The sequence below is a fragment of the Nesoenas mayeri genome (assembly GCF_963082525.1).
Source record: "Nesoenas mayeri genome assembly, chromosome: 3".
NCBI classification, from domain to species: domain Eukaryota; kingdom Metazoa; phylum Chordata; class Aves; order Columbiformes; family Columbidae; genus Nesoenas; species Nesoenas mayeri.
This window is the reverse complement of record NC_137544.1, coordinates 4,454,595-4,474,750: the sequence shown is the minus strand read 5'-3', so window position 1 is coordinate 4,474,750 and position 20,156 is coordinate 4,454,595. Positions and strand designations below refer to the sequence as shown.

The following is a 20,156-nucleotide window of genomic DNA, read 5'->3' as shown; positions in this document are numbered from 1 at the left end:
TTACGGGTGGTATGGTTATGGTGGCCTTCTTTCTGTCTTATATCAGAGCAAATGAGGAGTCAAAGGTGTTGCATCAGTCTTTGGAAATTAAGAGAAACAAGCTCTGATACTATCATTTCTTTGATAGATAAATTTTGTCAGATTTTTTGGGTTGTTTTGTTGGTTGTTTTTTTTTGCTTAATTTTGCAGGCTCTACAGTGCAATCAGCTAATTAAGGATGTTTGTATTCTTCAGAGAAAAATTGTCACAATTAAATCCTGAGGCGACATGAAACTTGATCAATATGCTCTATAGACCTCATAAAGGGGTTCAGCTCCCTCACACAGGGAAGAAAGGGACCACTAAGATGTAACTCAGTACAGTCATGTCCAAAGTCAGGACTAGGATAAAAGTTTCTCATATCTGAAGTTTCATCCAGCCACAGAGTATGACAATTCAAAACATTGTAAGTCATTTATACCCTCCACATGAGTGTGGGAATCAGGGGCTGAATTCTCCACAATCCTTTGACTTGCAGAATTAACATCAATAGGGTGTAAAGAGCAACAGTTGCGAAACAGTAATATTTTGTTGTCGTTTCCCACAAATACACCTAAAAACTGATCAAAACATGGTCTTGGGAATGATCAAGACTACAGTGACATAGTACTTCTGGTTGTTTTGCAGCCAAGTACATTATCATTGTTTCTGTACAGGACAGGAAAAGATACAGCCAACACAGATGAAGGACGTCATTAGTAAACATTGAATTAAGGTAACTCTTCACAAAATGTAGTTATAAGGCTCCAGGGTTTGGTTGTATAAAACCTTTATAAGGCTCATCAATTTCCTGTCTTATTACAGCTCTTCCTGGGTGTTTGGCCTGTGAATCATAAATACAGGTCTTCTTAAGGATATTCCCAGTAACTTCTAGTTCAGGGCTCCTTGAGTGAACATGAAGGAGGAGCAACTTAGTCTTTTATCAGCTTTGCAGTGATGGTGAATTTTGCCTGTGGATATTAGGATGGGCTGAAACTAAAACAAATGGATCCAATAGCCCGACTTACAAATAACAAGCAACTCCATGCTATTTAACATCAATTGGACTAACATATATCACAGGGAAATCAAAACTTGTAGACAGCACAATCAACAAAACAGCGAGACACACCTCTGGAAATGGGAGAACCTGAGATGAGATATTTTGTTGTCCGTTACCAGGGACTGTTACAGGAGGTATCCAGAAATATGATATAATGGGGACACTGCAGAAAGGAGCGAAGATGTAAATATATATATATATACACACATATATTAATATATGTATATATATATTAAAGAGAGATTTGGGCTAATGAATACTGATTCTTGCGTGCAGCAGATCGATATTTGCAGAGATGGAAGGTGAAGGCATGAAATTCCTCCTGAAGAGGTCACATAGTCAGAAGACCATCCCTGACATGATTTTAAGGGCATTTCATCATCTTATTTCTTTAACTGCTGTGTTCTCTGGTCTCTCTGGTGCAATACCAGAAGGACAGGAGCTCATCTGCCAGGAGAAAGTTGATTTTGGGGCAAGTGTAGAGTCTTGCATCTGGGCAGGAACAACCCTAGGTTTCAGTATAAGTTGAGGAATGACCCATTAGAGAGCAGTGTAGGGAAAAGGGAGCTGGGGGTCCTAGTGGACGTAAGGATGACCATGAGCTAGCACTGTGCCCTTGTAGCCAGGAAGGCCTGGGGTGGATTAGAAAGGGGTGGTCAGTAGGTCAGAGAGGTTCTCCTGCCCCTCTACTCTGCCCTGGGGAGACCGCACCTGGAATATTGTCTCCAGTTCTGGGCCCCTCAGTTCCAGAAGGACAGTGAACTGCTGGAGAGAGTCCAGCACAAGGCAACAAAGATGCTGAAGGGAGTGGAGCATCTCCTGTGTGAGGACAGGCTGAGGGAGCTGGGGGTCTAGAGCTTGGAGAAGAGGAGACTGAGGGATGGCCTCATTGATGGTTATCAATATGTAAAAGGTGAGTGTCACAAGGATGGAGCCAGGCTCTTCTTGGTGACAACCAATGGTAGGACAAGGGCCAGTGGGTTCAAACTTGAACACAAGAGGTTCCATTTAAATATGAGAAGAAACTTCTTCTCAGTGAGGGTGCCAGAGCCTGGCCCAGGCTGCCCAGGGAGGTTGTCGAGTCTCCTTCTCTGTAGACATTCAAACCTGCCTGGACACCTTCCTGTGTAACTTCATCTGGATGTTCCTGCTCTGGCGGGGGTATTGGACTGGATGAGCGTTCGAGGTCCCTTCCACCCCCTGACATTCTGTGATTCTGTGATTTTTCTCTTTGTGTCCATGAGAAAGGCCATCTCTCTGCTGAGAACTGGCATTTCATTTCACTCCAAAAAGTAGCCTATATCTGGTCAACTGATCTTCTGAAACAACTGATACAGGGTAAGTAATTTTTATCTCGCTGGAAGAAAAGACTCATGCCTGTACAACCAGTCCTCAAACAAATTAACTCCATTCTTTAGGCCTTTCACCTAAGATTCTCCTTTAGCTCTGAGCAATAAGGCTGCAAAAAATATTTTTATTTATTTATTTTCCATATTTTATATTGGAAACAAACATTCTAAAAGGCCTGTTTTTTCTCATGTACAAAGCAATTACAGAAACCCACAGAGTGTAATGGAAGTGAGATCATTCTTCAGGTATTTAGCAGAGACAATAAGTGTAATCAAATTATTTTTTTAAGAACTATGGAAACTTTAAGCCTGCTTCTGACACAGCAGTAATGTGAGGTTGGGCCTCAGGATCTCCTAACAACTCACACATGAGTATCTTATACAAAGCCGGCAGGATGACCTATCTCCATAACAGTTGTGTCTACTGAAAAATGTATTTGGGGTAAATAAAAAGTTTAATCATCCTTTCAGTGATGTTTCCAATAACGTTTGTGTCAAGCACTTCCATTTGAGAAAAAAAGCCAAAAGAAATCTGGAGGTGAAGCAAGCCAACACCTTGTTTTGTTCCAAAAAGAAAAGGGTTTAAGCATTTCAAAAGTGAACAAAAAGGAAACAACATCTCTGGTTTTTAGCCAATTCCAGAATTGCCCAGAGACCTTAACCAAGGAGCAATATATTATTGTAATTTACACAGGACATTTCTCCTAAAAATATCCCAGATGTCCCAGTGAGGTATTTCTTTCCACATCCCTTATTAAGTTTTTTGATTCAGCATGGCCACATCATGTTAGGACCAACCTCCTGAATCATGGCTGAGCCTCAGCTTTCAGGGACCCACGTACCAATTTCAATGCCCATCAGTGACCTTTAAGGAACACTTATCTCAAGACGTGAGGTGTCCCAGAGAATATCTGGAAGATTCTGTGAAGATTAATAACATCAGAGCAGAGCTGCCAATGTAGAAATGACTGGCATGGGATGCCCTAAGCCTCCTCACCTCTTCCTCACCCAGCATCCATCAGGGTTGGATGGATGGGTAGATAACCCACATGGGGTTATGTATCCTTCAGTGAGAATTCATTGAAAATGGTCTGAAAAGGATTTTCCAAGGAGCCCATGGGTTACTTAACAGGTTGATGTATGTATGTGGCAGTGAGTACCTTTGTTAACAGGATCATTGCATCAAGGAAAAATTCTCAATTACAATTATTTCTCCTCATTCAGCATCCCCTGCATTGTCCCACGCCCAGCTCTAATTTACGAAACTGCAAGCGTGCAAAGCATCAGGGCAACTTAACTCCTTTAATCCTCTCCATATGGTATATTTTCTTGTCTTCTGTGTTAGACAGGCCTTTTTTTCTCCCCCAAAGACAAACAAACACTTGCATGACAGGGGCACGGAGAAAGCCTGAGCCTGTGCAAACTGCTGGCCAAGGTGGCTTCATTCAGCTGCCTGCTTTGTTTGAATAACAATATATTCTCAGTTGTGGGGTCTTCCCTCCCCTTCTCTCCTTTTTCCCCTGCCATGTCTGAGTAAAAGGCTGTGTGAATTCAGGAGCCTGCTTGTGAATGAGCCGGCATCTGATACGTATTTACCGACGTTAATTTTGGATGTAACACACCCCTGCCACTTCCCCACGGTTTGCCCTAAAAGGCTTTCTGCTGGGCACAAAAGCAGAGGGTCAAAAGTAAGTTGACCCTTGCCAGAATGTGCAATTATTGGAAGGAGGCAGTTACACCAGCAGCTGTCGAAACCCCACCGAAGTGCTTCCAAAAAGTCGGAGGGATGACTAATACGCTGGAGCTCTCCCCTCCGCCCTTGCAAGAGCCGGCTACTTTCTGCAGGAAGAATTATGGCCCTCCCGAGCAGCTGCAATAATTGTCTTCCCATTGTACCCCCAGCCCTCCCTCCACCACCCCCTACAAGTGCCTATTGTGGCTGCGGAGTCGAGTGATTATACGCTTGGGCTGATGCTGTTTGTGGCCCAGCTGCCCGGCCGCTGACACACGAGCACCGACACGGGGGGACCCGCGTCTGCGAGACGGGGCTCCGACATTCCAGACCTTTTACATAAGTCAAACAGGAACAAATGACTCTTTATCAGCCCCTTCTCCCTTTGAAGTGGCGGCTGCTTGTAGGCCCTTACAGCTTTTCCTCCTTAGCCCAAGCAAACATCCTCCTTTTGATATGCTACATGCTCATTATCTCTGCCCCATTTAATGATTTTTGATTGAAGGGCAGCAGCGCAGTTGCCAAGAGGGTAGTTAAAGAGGCTCCGTGCAGTCAGGACGACAAGAAAGGCTTTCCTTGTGCAGCAGCCTAAATTTGGAGTTTCTTAACAGTGTGTTCTTGTTCTTAGCAGCAGATAAGGGCTGAGCGTGAAATTCTTAATTAAGCAGTAAATAGAGAGTGGGGTGTCAGCAGATGCAGCCTGTAGCCATGGAGACCGTGTCGGATGAAGGAGGGAGCTGAGACTCAACGCTGGCATGACTGACAGCTGAAGAATCCGACAAAGCTTGTAAACGGGATTAATTAGTTGGCTAATTATTTCATAGAGTTAAATGTAAATTAAAAATAACAATAATAATTATTAAAACAGTTTGCAGAGTTAGGCAGGAATGTGTTCTGAAGGCCAGACCTTCAAGTCTTGTCCTCTCTGGGTCAGTGGGTGCACTGGTGGGTTTTTAAGGCCAGAAGGGACTATTGTGGCAGCCGCCTCCGACCTCCTAGGGAGCGTGAATCTCGCCTCATGAGGTTTCTAATGGCTTCTTGCAGAGCTGGGGCATATTTCTCTGAAAAGATGGCCAAGCATCATCTAAGGACCCTGAGTGATGGAAAGTCCACCACATGCCACGAGTCTGCTCTGATGGTTAATTATCCTCAGCCTGCACAGCGGAGATCAGGACAGAAATTAAATGGCACACCAGGGCTAGGAATCTGCTTGCTTTTTTTCAGACTTTTACCCTACCAACAGTATTAGCTAAAAGGTGCCCAGCACTGAATTATTGATCTCACTGCTATAAAAGTCCTTACTGAAAATGTTCCCAGTGTGAATTATACATGTTAGGTGTTTTCATAAATTTCCCCTCATGTTCTTTGGATGATTGTTTCTCTCTGTATTAAAATGAGAAACAACAACGAACTCTTCATATAATAAAAATCAAGACGAAAGGAAGGCAAGAGAAGGACTAAAAAGTATCTGTGATGCAAGAGTTATATATAACACCCAAGTCACTTTGTCCCAGTCTTGCCAAGACCATTATCTTCTCTATTTTCAATAGTAGTAAGAGGCCAAGAATTAAGTGTCATCTCTGAGCTATCCAATATTGGCCTAGTTATGAATGAGCAATTTAAGATGTCCAAACCGTAAGCGGTTGACTTGCATATTTGAAAGAACAAAATCTACACTGTAAGTAAACTGAATAATAGTAAAATCCCCATATTGGTTCTTTCAGTAGCTAACTGGCCGCAGAACCAGAGATGGATGCAGCAGGTGTGACCCTCAGACTGAAGTTAAGACATGGGATTCCCCATTTCTCGTCAATTGCACACTGGATGATTTTCGTTGTTGTCAGATGAAGCTCAGGGGTTCCCTGCCCACATTCCAGCCATGTTTTCTTCTCCGTTTTCCCACTTATTGTTCTAATTGCTCATTTCTAAAGAGATCCTACATAAGAAAGCCATCTGCATAATATCTCGTAGGTACAAATCACGAGAAATTTACTAAAACATATTAAATCAGTAACAAAATTTTCTGTTACTATGCAAATTGTTATCTTGCTACTTTGGCTTCCCGGTATGACAATCATACAGGATAAAATATTCTTCCCAAAAGCACTGAAATGTTTTTGTGATTCCAGGTTCTACTACTATTAATTATGGCAACAATCATTACCTTGCCTTTTACATATAGAACTTAGACCCTTATAAAATCATTTGCTTGAGAACGTGAATCGCAGGAAGTGTCCCAAATTTAAAAGAACAGGGTATTGACAATCCCAATAAATATCAGTAAATACCTGAAATTCTTAAAAAAGTGACCACCACACTTCTAGATCTAATGTACAAAGCCAACTTTAAAGGTCTATGACACCTTTGAAGGTTTACAGGAAAAACCCTTGCTCAGTAATCCAATTGCCTTCAGTGGGCTCAGCCTAGACAGACAGGATAATTTATTAATGTCATATGGGATCATCTCACAACAGAGATTATTAGTGGAATTTAATGTGTTTTCCTCTCCAAAACACCAATTCAAATTTGACTGATGTCACGTAACTCTACTATTTATAATACATTCCTTCTGTCAGCACATTAGGCATCGAATAGATTGCATAGAAATGAACCTGGTGTGACCTATTTGACTGATGATTTTGAAGGACTTCTCACTCAATGAAAGACAGTCTTGTGTTTCTAAGACTTTGTGTGGTTTTGGGGTTGAAATTAAAAAGGCATCAGCTCTATCACCATTCTTGAACTAAAAAGTACATTATATCCCTCATATTGCACTTACCCAAATAGGTTAATTTCCTCAATCTGCTGTCAAGATACCAGTCGCAGCTCTTATGATGACCGTATGAAGGCAGCGATTGAAGTGATTGTCCGGAACTTGTCCCACAGGACACCGCAACCTCAGGATGATCAGGAAGATCCTTGTGTTCCACCAGCAAATAATTCCCAGTCACGAAGTTGCTAAATGTCACTGAATACTAGAGAAGAGGAAACTAAAGTGAACATTTCTGTCTCTGTGATTACTGCTCCATGGAGTGCAATGTGAAGAGATAAAGGAGATGGTGCTTCTCACATGCAATATATTATTTTGCAAACTATGTATTGGAAACACGGAAGAGAGATGTAAAATTAAGCAGAAGATGAAGGCAAACACAGACAAAATCACCTCCCCTCATCACCCTTAAAAGGTACAGAGGAACAATGCCTTCTGAAAACCATGCTTTGGTATGTCTTACAGTAGTATAAATTTTGTTGATCCTTAAGAACCACATCCAAAGTTATCTTCCTGCTCCAAGTTACTACTAAGAGATTCAGGAACCAGGTCATCATATCAAAGCCTTACCTATAAATCTACCGAGATTTTCTCAGTGCATTTACTTTTTTCCTCTCTCTGCTCATGCGGTTAGATGAGAACATGATTATCTTTTCCAAGTATCATTTTGAAATTATAAAAAATTCCCGTGTTACCTTGAGCTGTTTGCTGACCAAAGAGTTGTCAAATGTCAATGCATAAGTCTCTTTATCCAAGAGGAGAACCATCCAACCATACAAATTTGATAAAGTATCAGGGACGTAATTGACTGTGGTTGTCTTATTCCTACTGTCAGTCACAGTTAAATTATAGGGAATGTCTGGAGCCTCTTCTCTGTAGGAAAAAAAAAAATATATATATATATATAATCACATTTTTTCACTGAACTCTGTCATTTTGCAACTTTTACAGTTCTGTTTTTGTTTGAATTACGGTAGTATATGCTGCTTCTCTCTCAGAATATGACTACATTTGTGTAGGTCTTTACAAATATGGTAAGAAACAATCTCTTTCTGAAATGCTGTGAAAAGAGAGAGACAAAGGGTAGAGGAATAAAGGCACAGAGGAGAAAATCTTGTGCCAAAGCAGAGCAATGGCAACAGCCAGGGTACCAACTCCTATTCTGTCTGGCTATTTCCCCATCTGCCACACTCACGAGCCTCAGGTTCAACTTTTAGGATCTTCATCTTCACGAAATTTGATAGTTTTCTGGTTACTCACTCACATCTGAGCAGTCAAAAGGTTCATCAAGGCCCTGCCAGCACTAGACATGCTTATAAGGAAATTGAGGTTGCAACTGCACAACTGAAACTCCTAAGTTTTTTCCTGTTTCTTGCATCCTTCACATTATACATGGGGAATTGCTCAGAATACACTTCCCAGGACTGCAGATCTAGTTCTCAGCTTAGGAGAAGCTTTGCTGGCTTGCCAGGTACCCTGGGGCCATGGTTCTGCCATGAAGATGAATGCAGCAGATTTATAAATGAGTCAAGTGTTGCTGCAAGATCAAGGCAAGTTGGCAGATTCACCTTGAGTCCATGTAGTCAGCTTTGAAATTTGAGCTGACATTAATCCTGAAAACAAAACAAAACAAAACAAAACAAAAAAAACAACAACCAAACAAACAAAAATAACAAACAATAAAGATCTCTTTTAAGCATAGCTAAAGTAATTTTTCTAAATTGGAGTATTGCTCTACAACTAGAAATCTCAGCATATCATTCATGAGCCTCAAGTTCAACTTTTAGGATCTTGATCTTCACAAAATTTGATAGAGTTTTCTGATTACTCTTGTGTAAGTAAGCCTTATCCAGTCTGGAGGGTTGGGTCATACGTTAAAACTCATGTTGTTCTGCAATTTGCCTGGCTGTACTTGCAATTTTTGGTTGTTTTTCCCCTTGTTGCTTTGGAGATATCTCATAATTACAATAGCAGTCATCTTGGAGGAGGATTGCCTGCAGATTTTTTTGTGTGTCTTTTTAAATCAGTTCTTTTTTTTGTTTGTTTGTTTGTTTTAGTTTTTTTGTTTGTTTTTCTGGTGGTTATCACTTTGTCAAAGGACTTTCCGGTTTCCTAGAAACATTCAGCTGAGAAACAGCAACAGAAAAGAGAAGCGTGAATCAGCAAAGAATCACTCAACCAGAAGATATTGGCAGACCAATGAAGCTGACTGGAAGGAGTTTATAAGGCTTAAACAGCTTTCGTACTACTAATAAACCTCCTTTTATAGGCATTAACTGGACCAGGATATTAGGCTGCTAATTAAGCAAGTAAATGACAACAAGCACATTACTGCCAGAGTTATCAGCACCTGCACAGGTATTCAGGAAAACATTTCTAGCAGCAGAAGCATAGCACACAAAATGAGATGAAACATTAAACTCTCCTGTGCATCAGAAATCTCTTTATTGATTTACAAAGGTGCACAACACCACAGCAAGCGATGGAGACTCAGCCCCACCCTCTGTAAAACATAAATCTGCATGGGTTTGCTCTATTCATTTCATTCTTTGTCACTGGAGAAGTCTGATGAGACAGCTCGAGTCGCCTGTCTCAGGGATTTCTCCCCAGTACTTCCAAGAAGTTTTAAAGACAGAGAAGAAACTCTGCTGGGGTATACAGAGGGATAGAGGGCTATAGGGAGGGATAGAGGGGTATAGGGAGGGATATAGAGGTATAGGGAGGAATACAAGGGCTACAAGACACATGACTGATCTGTCAGCAAGTTTGGTGGCAATTCTACACTAGCTGTGTAGATCCACTAGCTAGCAAATGTGAATACGAATTCACTAACTAGTGATGTAAATGTGAACCCAACTCTGTTGGACACCAGTCTTGATGAGAGGTTATAAAAACACCCCAGATAAAGATATTAAACTAGACAGCTAACTTTCACATGGCTACAGTGAAGTGAAATACATCTTCAATGGAGAATTTCTAGTTTGAAAATGACATTTTTTTAATGCCAGAAAGTCTTTATGAGGAAGAAGTCTTCCCATGTTTTCGCATCATGACAGTCTGGATTCACTGACCTTCACTTGGAAGTTTGTTCATGACCCAGGAAAGAAAGGAAACATGAGATATCGTCATGGCCTTAAATCTCTGGGGTTTCCTTGACCTGGAATGTTGTGCCCTTGCCTTTTACATACCTTGCTTGAGGTGTTGCCACCCACAAGCACAGACCCCACTCCTGATGGAGGGCCAGCTCACCAAAACAAAAATTTGGGTAATCTGAACCATTTGTGGTCTTCTCAAAGCTGCAGGTCTGTGTGTCAGAAGCCTCCCCTTAGGCGGGATCACTGCCTAAGGAAACCTCCCAGGTGGAGTGCCTCAAGGGTCAGCGCTGGGGCTGGTATTATTCAATATATTCAACAATGATTTGGACGAGTGAATAGAGTGTACTATCAGCAAGTTTGCTGAAGACACCAAGCTGGGAGGAGTGGCTGACACACCAGAGGCTGTGCTGCCATCCAGAGACCTGGACAGGCTGGAGAGTTGGGCAGGGAAAAATTTAATGAAATATGACAAGGGCAAGTGTAGAGTCTTGAACCTGGGCAGGAACAACCCCAGGTTCCACTGTAAGCTGGGAAATGACCTGTTGGAGAGCAGTGCAGGGGAAAGGGACCTGGGGGTCCTGGGGACAGCAGGATGAGCATGAGCCAGCACTGGGCCCTTGTGGCCAGGAAGCCAATGGTACCTGGGGTGGATTAGAAGGGAGGTGGTCAGTAGGTCAGAGAGGTTCTCCAGCCCCTCTACTCTGCCCTGGTGAGAACACATCTGGAATATTGTGTCCAGTTGTGGCCCCTCAGTTCCCACAGGACAGGGGAGAGAGTCCAAGGGTGAGTGTCAGGAGGATGGAGCCAGGCTCTTCTCGGTTACAACCAATGGTAGGACAAGGGCCAGTGGGTTCAAACTGGAACACAAGAGGTTCCACTTAAATTTGAGAAGAAAATTCTTCCCAGTGAGGGTGGCAGAGCCTGTCCCAGGCTGCCCAGGGAGATTGTGAAGTCTCCTTCTCTGTAAACATTCAAACCCGCCTGGACACCTTCCTGTGTAACCTCATCTGGGTGTTCCTGCTCTGGCGGGGGGATTGGACTGGATGAGCTTTTGAGGTCCCTTCCAACCCCTGACATTCTGTGATTGATTCTGTGATTCTGTTATTGGGACAGCCTCGCCATCTCGTTTTGGTGAGAGAAAACTTACTAGATATATCTACTTTCCTCGCTGGGTCAGCTGGTCTATTCCGTGCTTAAATATAAGCACATGTATTTTCTTTAATAATTCCTTGCCAGACTCAGGCAAGTGTGCATCCTTAATATAATTCCTCACTAGACACGTGGGTGTATTTTTCCTGGGGTCAGGGTCATCTCTGGTGTTGTTTATTGTGAGTGCGTGTACGCATGCTGTGGATCCCCGTTATTCTTATTTTGTTGTACTCCAAATAATCTCCTCAAGTTGATATCCAAATCTATATTTTATGTTATTGGAGTACTAATTAATTGTATAAACCCCATTTCCCATTTTCCCAGACTTTTTTTGACGGAATAAAACCCTGTTTTGGACCTTGTTGTCTGCCTAAAACTAACTTCAGGGTCCCTTCAGGACAAGGTCTGTAGAGGAGGTAACTGATACAAGCCAACAATGAGCCTGACACTACATTCCCCTTGAAAGAATGTCAGTGTGCTTGTTTAATTTTCACCTCTATGCCAAACCCACACCAAAATGGAAGTACCTTACTAATGGAATCACCAGCCACAATTAGCACCATTTCCATTTGCCCTAAATAGCCAGTGATTTCACTGTGCCCTAAATAGCCACCAATCTACCTCTCCTTAATGTTAATGAAGCTGACTAGCACGCACACCAGTATTTCTAATTCAGAGGATCCGAGGGAGCCTGAATGCATCATTAACACAGAGAGCTTCATTATCAGGGGAAAGAGCCTTCCCCTCTTCTTCCCCTGGCTTTATTTGAAAGAAACTAGGAGGCAACGGTCTTAATGCAAAATTAACCCTCACTTTAAACTGCTGGAAGCCTTTACAAAGTGTAAAGGGGGAAAAAAAAAAAAAGAAAGGATGACTCACTGAAAAGCCTGTATTTTTATATTGAAGCAGGTTTCAATTAAGGAGCAATTTGCTTTAGAAATATAGCAGGATTACTGGATAGGACTTTACAGTCTGAGCCACAATTTATCAGTTGTGATTGTATAAACTGTGATGTAATTTAGCTGAAGTGTATTGTGTAGAACTGCTCAACATAGACGGGCCACAAAGGATTTGTTAAACCAATCGATAACATCAGGTAGAACAAATATTAACTCTCCTGTTTATGATTACCATTAACTTACTTATCCTGAGTCCGTATCTTTGTGTATGAAGACAGACACTGTGTTTAGCTCAAAATGTTTTCTTTTTGATACATTTGTGTATAATACTTTATGAGTACCTCTCTCCAAAACAGGAAACAATATACCATTGAACTTCTAACGGGACACCAGATGTTTATAGCAACAGCCTGATTTATTGTTGGCCAAATAGAGGCTGATTCCAAATTATGGCCCTACCAAACTCTTTACAGGTTTAATGCCGGGCTCAAAACCAGTTATTTTTGTTTTAGTTGCCAAGAATTAAGAATTTTCAGCTGTTTTAAGTGAATTTGTGCATCTTCCTTTAGAGACATGATTCGTCTGCCTTATATTATGAACCCTTTCCATCAGCACATTTTTGCACGTATGGGTCTTCTCAAAAATAACTAGATACTGAGCAGACACTATGCGATAGGTCTCCTGAATGTGAAGTGGAAAAAGAACTGAGATGACCTCCCAGATTGGGTTGTGACCGACAAGCTGAGATGGTTTCATTCAAAGTAGCTTTTGAGTTTGGTACCCCTGGCTTCTAAACCCCTCTCTGTTCTTACATCAGTTCCCCAGCTCCTATAGTTTGCAGGTTGATATTTTAAGGAAAACTAAAACCAGATACAAATTCTGAGCTGGACAGTGGCTGGTAAGCAAGCAGTTCAAATAGTGCAAGCATAGGAAATATCTACAGAGGACCACTTTGTCACTCCACTCATCCCATGTCAGGCAGAGATCTAAAGCATCCAAAGCAGATCTGAAAATCTGGCTGCAGGTACTCTGGGCATGGTTTTACTGCACATCCATTGCTCACTTGCAGTCCTCGACACATTAATATAATTTTAAGGCTAATAATATACTGGTTATGCCAGCTGGCATATCTAGCTTGGATCCATCCAGCCCTCAACAATCATACAACCAGATTGTCAGAGTTCTCCTTGTAAGCAATCGAAGTGCAGGACTAGCAAATTCTGCCTCAGTGCTAAATATACCTCCCTGTAACCAGAAACACCCCAAGCAATGGTCAAGCTGATGGGACAGACCTGGAGAAACACTTTCTCTTGCATACTCATCAGCCTGTGCAGGATGTGGCTTTCCTGCCAGTATAAGTTGGGGATTGACCTATTAGAGAGCAGCATAGGAGAAAGAGATCTGAGGGTCCTGGGGGACAGCAGGGTGACCATGAGCCAGCACTGGGCCCTTGTGGCCACAAAGGCCAATGGTACCTGGGGTGGATTAGAAAGGAGGTGGTCAGTAGGTCAGAGAGATTCTCCTGCCCCTCTACCCTGCCCTGGTGAGGGCTCCTCAGTTCCAGAAGGACGGGGAACTGCTGGAGAGAGTCCAGCACAGCCACGAAGATGCTGAAGGGAGTGGAGCATCTCCCGTGTGAGGAAAGGCTAAGGGAGCCTGGGCTCTGGAGCTGGAGAAGAGGATACTGAGGGGTGATCTCATTCATAGTTAACAATATGGAAAGGGTGAGTGTCATGAGGATGGAGCCAGGCTCTTCTCGGTGACAACCAATGGTAAGACAAGGGGCAATGGGTGCAAACTGGAACACAAGAGGTTCCACTTAAATATGAGAAGAAACCTCTTCCCAGTGAGGGTGGCAGAGCCTGGCCCAGGCTGCCCAGGGAGGTTGTGGAGTCTCCTGCTCTGCAGACATTCAAACCCGCCTGGACACCTTCCTGTGTAACCTCATCTGGGTGTTCCTGCTCTGGTGGGGGGATTGGACTGGATAAGCTTTTGAGGTCCCTTCCAACCCCTGACATTCTGGGATTCTGGGATTATCTGAACCCAGGCTGAATGGTAAATGAAAAGGTGTCTTACACTGGGAAGCAAATTTATCTTCATTGTTTTGGTGGGATGTCTCAGATGTCAGAAATATAGCGCAGTTAAGCGTTGAATCACTGAAGTTCAGCTGATGTGTTGGCTAACTGAACAGCCAACAACCAATGGTTTAATATTTGCCTTCCACCTTATGCCAAAGAAGCCCTGAAAGGTCTGAATTATGAGGTCAAGCGAGGGTGTGAGCTGCCCCGTGTGTGGATACAGTCAAGTTACACAGGGAAAATACATGACCGGAGAGCAACTGAGCATGTAGACATTGAGAGAAGAAGTGTGATTGCAAGGGTGTTTCGCAGCAGGTGGGTGTTCATCTGAAGTAAGTAAATACCAAAGGGAAAGCGAAACTGGAGTAACCATTTGAACTCTCTTCAAGACTCAAAGACATGGAGGTAGGGGGTACGCTATTCTTTTCACACGAACCCATCAGCAGCGGCTGGGTTTGCAGCAACTGAATGCATGCACGACAGGAGAGGATATTAGACCAGATTTAGGAATTAAGGCTATAAAGAAGAAAGTTAATCTTTTCCTCTGCAGCAGGCTAAGAGGAGGGAAGCAATAAAAGACTTGAACTACAAGACTGATGCTGAGCAAGTCCCAGGTTTCTGCAGTGAGAAGGGGGAAGCAAATGAAAGGGAACAACAAGAAAACAAAAGGAAATAAGAAGCAAATTTCCTTCTGGTGTGCTCAGCCACAAAGTGTTTGGAGTCCCCTTTGCCGCAAGGTGCTGCCCGGCTGCCGATTATTCTAATGCTCTCCTCTTGTAAAAATTCTGCATAATGTGAAGAAACTTTTAAAGTCACTTAATCATGTTATGACAATTTTTTAATGAAAATTTGTTTTAATATTAATAGAGAGTCATATTTTCATGATAATATGGGTAGCAGTGGCATTTGGAGCAGCCGTATCTAGCCTGCGGCCACGCTGTGCTGTGCCGTCGCATAAGCTGTTCTTCAGACTACTCAATAACTTTCTCACATATAAATTTATAAAGACTTTTATAAGCTTCAATTAGATTTTTAAAAGACATAAAAACGCTCTTTAAAGGGTGCTTAAGTGCTGCATTATTTTAACTTTCAAGTGGACTTTGTGAAGAAGATTTTGTTACAGCAATACAAGCTTGGAAATGGATCCTCACTGCCCTGGAAGTTGTTTGGTGAAGCAGTTCAGGACAGAGAGTCAAGAAATGCTCAAGATACTTGTTTTCTCTAAAAAACTGGGTTCCTAGGGTTTCTCATACTTTTTTTTTTTTTTTTCCCCCCGAAACTTACAATTTTTTTTGGGAAAAGTGCCAATACATATACTCTGGTAAATTAAACAACACAAAAATAAAGAGTTAATTTGCATGCACTTGCATTTAATTGCCCATATTGTAACTGTTAAATAATTAAAATGGTCCCAGACATGATTTTAGCTTGTGCCAACCAGCCCTATCCTAAGGATCTTTCCTAAAACGCGGCGCTGATGCAACTCCCCTGATATTTTGGAGGCTACGAATGTCAATGACACAACCATGGCCAAGCCTTGTCAGTTGCCTTCAGGATCATGGAATGAGCCTAAGGTTGCTGGGATAAAGGTTGTCATACCAGAACTCCCATCTCAAAATCCATTGCTCACCTCAGCCTTTAAGATTTTTGTAGCAGAAACTCAGGGGAAACAAAAACCCACCATCTCAAGCCCCTCCATGGTTTCTATCGAAGAACACAAAGAATGGACCATGACAGATATTGAGCACAGGAGATGAGACTGTTTTAGGCTGTTGCCTGAAAAGTTCACCTCATACATCAAAATGAAGATGCTCTTCTGCTATCACTTTGGCCTGATGATCAGTAAATGTGAGTTCAGTGCTCAAGCCTTGGGCTCAGAGGCTTGAAATCTGGTTTTCACCTCTTGTTTTGATAGCACCCCTGTTTTACTGACTACGAGGACTTACCATGAGTGGTAAGTACAACTAGGAGCTAGCAAGTTAGAGACCTGACAAGTAGCTTGGTAGAGCACAAAAGAAGGATTTCTTCCAGAGCAATTTAAAAATCTTTGCTCTTCAGAAAGTAAAGAAAGCCAAGCAACAGTACTTTCATCTTTTTTACTGAGATTAGATGAATCCAAGATATTGCACTGCTTGGAAATTCTTCCTGTCACCCATCTATCTTTACTATCTCTGCTTAACCTCTGCCAATTGCACCTAGTCATGTTTTGTTGTGTTAATCCTAATCTATTCACTTTTATTGCAAACACTCTTCAAATACATCTGGACAAAATTCACCCTTTCTTCTTCTCCCCTCACATCCTCATTCTTTGGTCGTGCTGCAAATATTTTATTGATTTGCTTTCATTCTTAATCCCCTCCAGCTCCTTTCATTCCCCATCCTGTTCCTCTACAAGTTCCATCATTTTAGAGTTCTGTCTCTGTGACCTAAGTCTCCCTGACTCACCACTTTTACTTGGTGACCGGCTGACAGTCTTTCAATTTAATGAGATGGTGATTTGGCTGGTGGGAGCTACTCAGGAGAGAGGATCTGGAAGCAGCACAGAGAGGTTGCTCATGGTCTCTTGAGTTTCTCTGTTAAGCACGTAGTCCTTGAGAGGACAAGATAACAGTTGGCCTCTGCTACTCCAACTGCCAAGTATCTTTGATCTAAGTTGACTCCCAGCTCATGTAGATGAATAATAAAGAAGGAAAAGGAAGAAAACTTGCTCAAAATAAAAGGTTGATTGAGAAGTGTCCAGCCTTCAATATGACTAATCTGAAGCTCTTAATCCGTTTACTGGGAAAGACAAGGTTTAGGTGAGGGCTCAAACATTTCCAGAGTTCAACAGCAATTGTGCAGATAAACTCCCATTTGTACTTGCTCTTTAACCATCTTTTGATGTAAAGAGGAATGAGGTGTATTGAATATGTTAGCTGTCATCCATTATTGACATTTACTTTGTGGCAGCATCCAAAAGGACTCATATCCCACTACAGGCAATGTTGTGACAAGCTCTATCCACCCACAGAGCGTCAAACCAAAGAGCTGGTAGTCCATATAGTCGAAGTAAACACAGGCTAGAAAGGCAAGTGATTTGCCTAAGACCCCACGGTTAACTGGTCCAGTAAGATATCTAGCACAGTTGTATTTTGTCTTCTACCTAGCAACCTTTTTGTTAAATCAGATGGATTCCAAACTCTTAATTCATAATGGTTCAGACTTGTACTTCAAAAATAAAGTGAAATGTTGAACAAGGGACTGGGAAGGGAAGATGGTGATGGGAAGAAAAGCAGGAGTGGTGTTTAGTTTTGCAAAACCCTTTCCACTCCCCCTTTATTTTTATACAAGGAACTTGCAAGTGTCCTTCCTGGGCAATAGAAGTGGAGGCAATACTTTGCTGAGGAACAAGTCCAGCTTAACGTACAGCAACAGAAGTGGGCTGGGACAACACTTGGGAACTGTACAACCATCAGAGCTGATGGTTAAGTCCTGGCTGCATCTCAGGGCTGGGTTATTACAAGTGTGGGATATGAGGCAGTGACAGTAGGAGGCTGAAGTCTAAAAGCTGTTTTCTATCCCTCTAAAAAAAAAAAAAAAAAAAAATTGAGTTCTGTTACAAACTTAGTAGACATGATTTACTGGAAGCGTGAAGAGATACCAGCAAGGAGGATGTGTAGCCTACATGGTAAGACATGGTAATATCTCATCCACTCATGGAGTATGTAAGCCTTGAGGCCTTCTGACATGGCCTGGCCATATCCATACGGTCAAACTCCTTCAGCCTCCAAGACAGCATGAGGACATCTAACCTGCCCTGCTGGAAATGGTTCCTTGGGTTGCATTGACCTCTAAATTGTATTCACAAATTGCTTGGGTGAGGGATAGCTGTCTTGGGCCAAAACCATGCTGTTAAAGTCATCATTCAGTTTAGGACTGAGACAACTATATGTTTACTGATATTTAAATATGCTTTGCATGACCATCACAGTCACTATAGCATCATAGTATGTACAGGTGTACAGTCAATAGAAACCCAAAGGGCAGTTCAGCTGACCAGCCCCTAAGAGGAAGATCAAAGCAACAGAGGTATCTCATGCTGCTTAAAATGCTCCATGTAATTAAAAACTTTGGTGTGAGAGACCAGATCTGGCAGAGTGTCTCCAGGAGGTCCTTGTCCTTCTGCCACAGTGACAAGCCAAAGGAAATATCACAGGGCATCCTAAGTGGCACTAAACACCGCTCCATAGGTGGTCAAATCAAGGACATGGGCTCCCAACAGCTGTAATGGGACACATTGACAGTGTCTGCATGGTGACCACGCATGCTCTTTGGGACAACATCTAAGTCCTTGTGCTCTCTCAAGCCATGCCTGAGAACTATTTGGGCAAGAACAAGCAGCCAGAACAAAAACAGTGCCAGAGACCTCGTGGACAACAATACAGACTAATGCATGCCAGTGGTCAGGCTTTTGACCTCATTTAGGACCCAACAGAGGGACAGGAGTCCTGGGACAGTGTTCAAACCCATCAGCAATCTCATATAAAACACAGCAAGTAACATCCATGCTGATTTCTCAGAATTTGAATAGTTACTTACAAATAAAGAGTCATACGGTGGAAAACAACATCGCTGCCACAAACACTGCCACCAGAAGCTTGGCTGAAGTTGGCACTGGCTGTGCAAGATTCTGCAAGGATATCTGTGGAAGGGAGGAGACGACTTCCCTTCTGCCCTGTGATAGAACCATCGAGATCCTCAAGGATGGCGGAGTGAGGAAAGGGGAAGGACACTTGGAAAGGTGAGTTGATGAAGGTCAGATGTTCAGCTCTCACTGTAAACCCACCTGGGGGGAACAAGAAATGTTTCAGAAACAGAGACTGACCTCTTCAAGCAGTAGACCTGGAGACATCTCTAGGGAAAAAAGATACTAGCTTCACCTTCACTTTGGGAAAATATTTGCTGAGCCAACAAGAAGCAGAGATCCAGGAAAATAAATAAATTAATGAATAAATCAATAATTAGATGGATAAATAAATAAATACGTTTGTAGGAATTGCCATTGCCATACTCTGGCCAGGTCTCACCTGTACAGCCCCCTGTTGTGACAGCACCTGTGGTTAGAGACTCCCTTGATCCAGGTGCTGCTCCTGATCCCACTAGCATCTCCTCAGTGACTCCAAATGTTCCTTCACAAGTTCTATCACCAAAAGTTACCATTCCCAAAACAGTGATTCCTATAGATCCTTTCTGCCTTGTTTATAAGATAAATTCTTTAGAGATAAGGGCTACTTGTGTTGTGTGTACATACACTTGTGTGCACATGTGCAGCACCTGTCTGAAAAGTAACTCAGGTAACTACAAGAAGGAGGAATTTTCACATGGGCTAAAGCACAGGAAGTTTTTGAACACGCAGATATTGACAGGAGTTTTAGAAAATCGTTGCCTTAGAGGTCATAACAAGTCAGCCTTGGCAGGAGCATTCATGCACTACAGTTGGTTATTATTTGAATATCATTTTGTCATTTGTAGCCTCTCTGAGTTATATTTTACCATTCCTCCGGTCCTTTGATCTCACCTCCTAAAGACTTTTTCTTTGTTATGTTATTGTAGGGCAGTATACATTTATATATAAATATATTTAAGAAGTAATTGCAGTTGGAACATTCTTCAAAGAGCCTTTGGATCCCTCTTCGAAGCTCAAAAGGATGGTTAGTTTACACATAATCTTAGGTTAATTCACCTAAGGTTTAGGCTGACCTGAGGTAGAAGCTTGGCAGAATTCTGTCAAGATATTTTGTAGCTGTTAAAGAAATCATAGCTCTTGAAACTGTACCTCCCAAAAGGAAGAGGCAGTAACAAATCAGTGTATAAAAACTCATTCCACAGAGAAAATTAAATCAGTGCAAAAATGAGGCTACCTTTTTCTTAAAAACATGTGCAGTATGTGGCTTCAACTAAAGGATGAAGCTATTTCTAAGGAAGGTTTTCTGGAGAGAACCTGCAACCTCAGCCATTGCAGAG

The 20,156-nt window shown here is 42.3% G+C and overlaps 1 protein-coding gene across 1 annotated transcript in view; it reads right to left on the bottom strand.

The window, feature by feature from the left end:
- The window catches only part of PKHD1 (PKHD1 ciliary IPT domain containing fibrocystin/polyductin), a gene marked incomplete at both ends in the record, with an annotated part of 264,384 nt that overhangs the window by 106,288 nt on the left and 137,940 nt on the right, over positions 1-20,156 (bottom strand). The window contains 3 exons of the mRNA XM_080341064.1: positions 6,942-7,137; positions 7,628-7,805; positions 18,732-18,978. Of these exons, the coding sequence (XP_080197190.1) occupies positions 6,942-7,137; positions 7,628-7,805; positions 18,732-18,978 (621 nt within the window). The remainder of the gene's footprint in view (positions 1-6,941; positions 7,138-7,627; positions 7,806-18,731; positions 18,979-20,156) is intronic.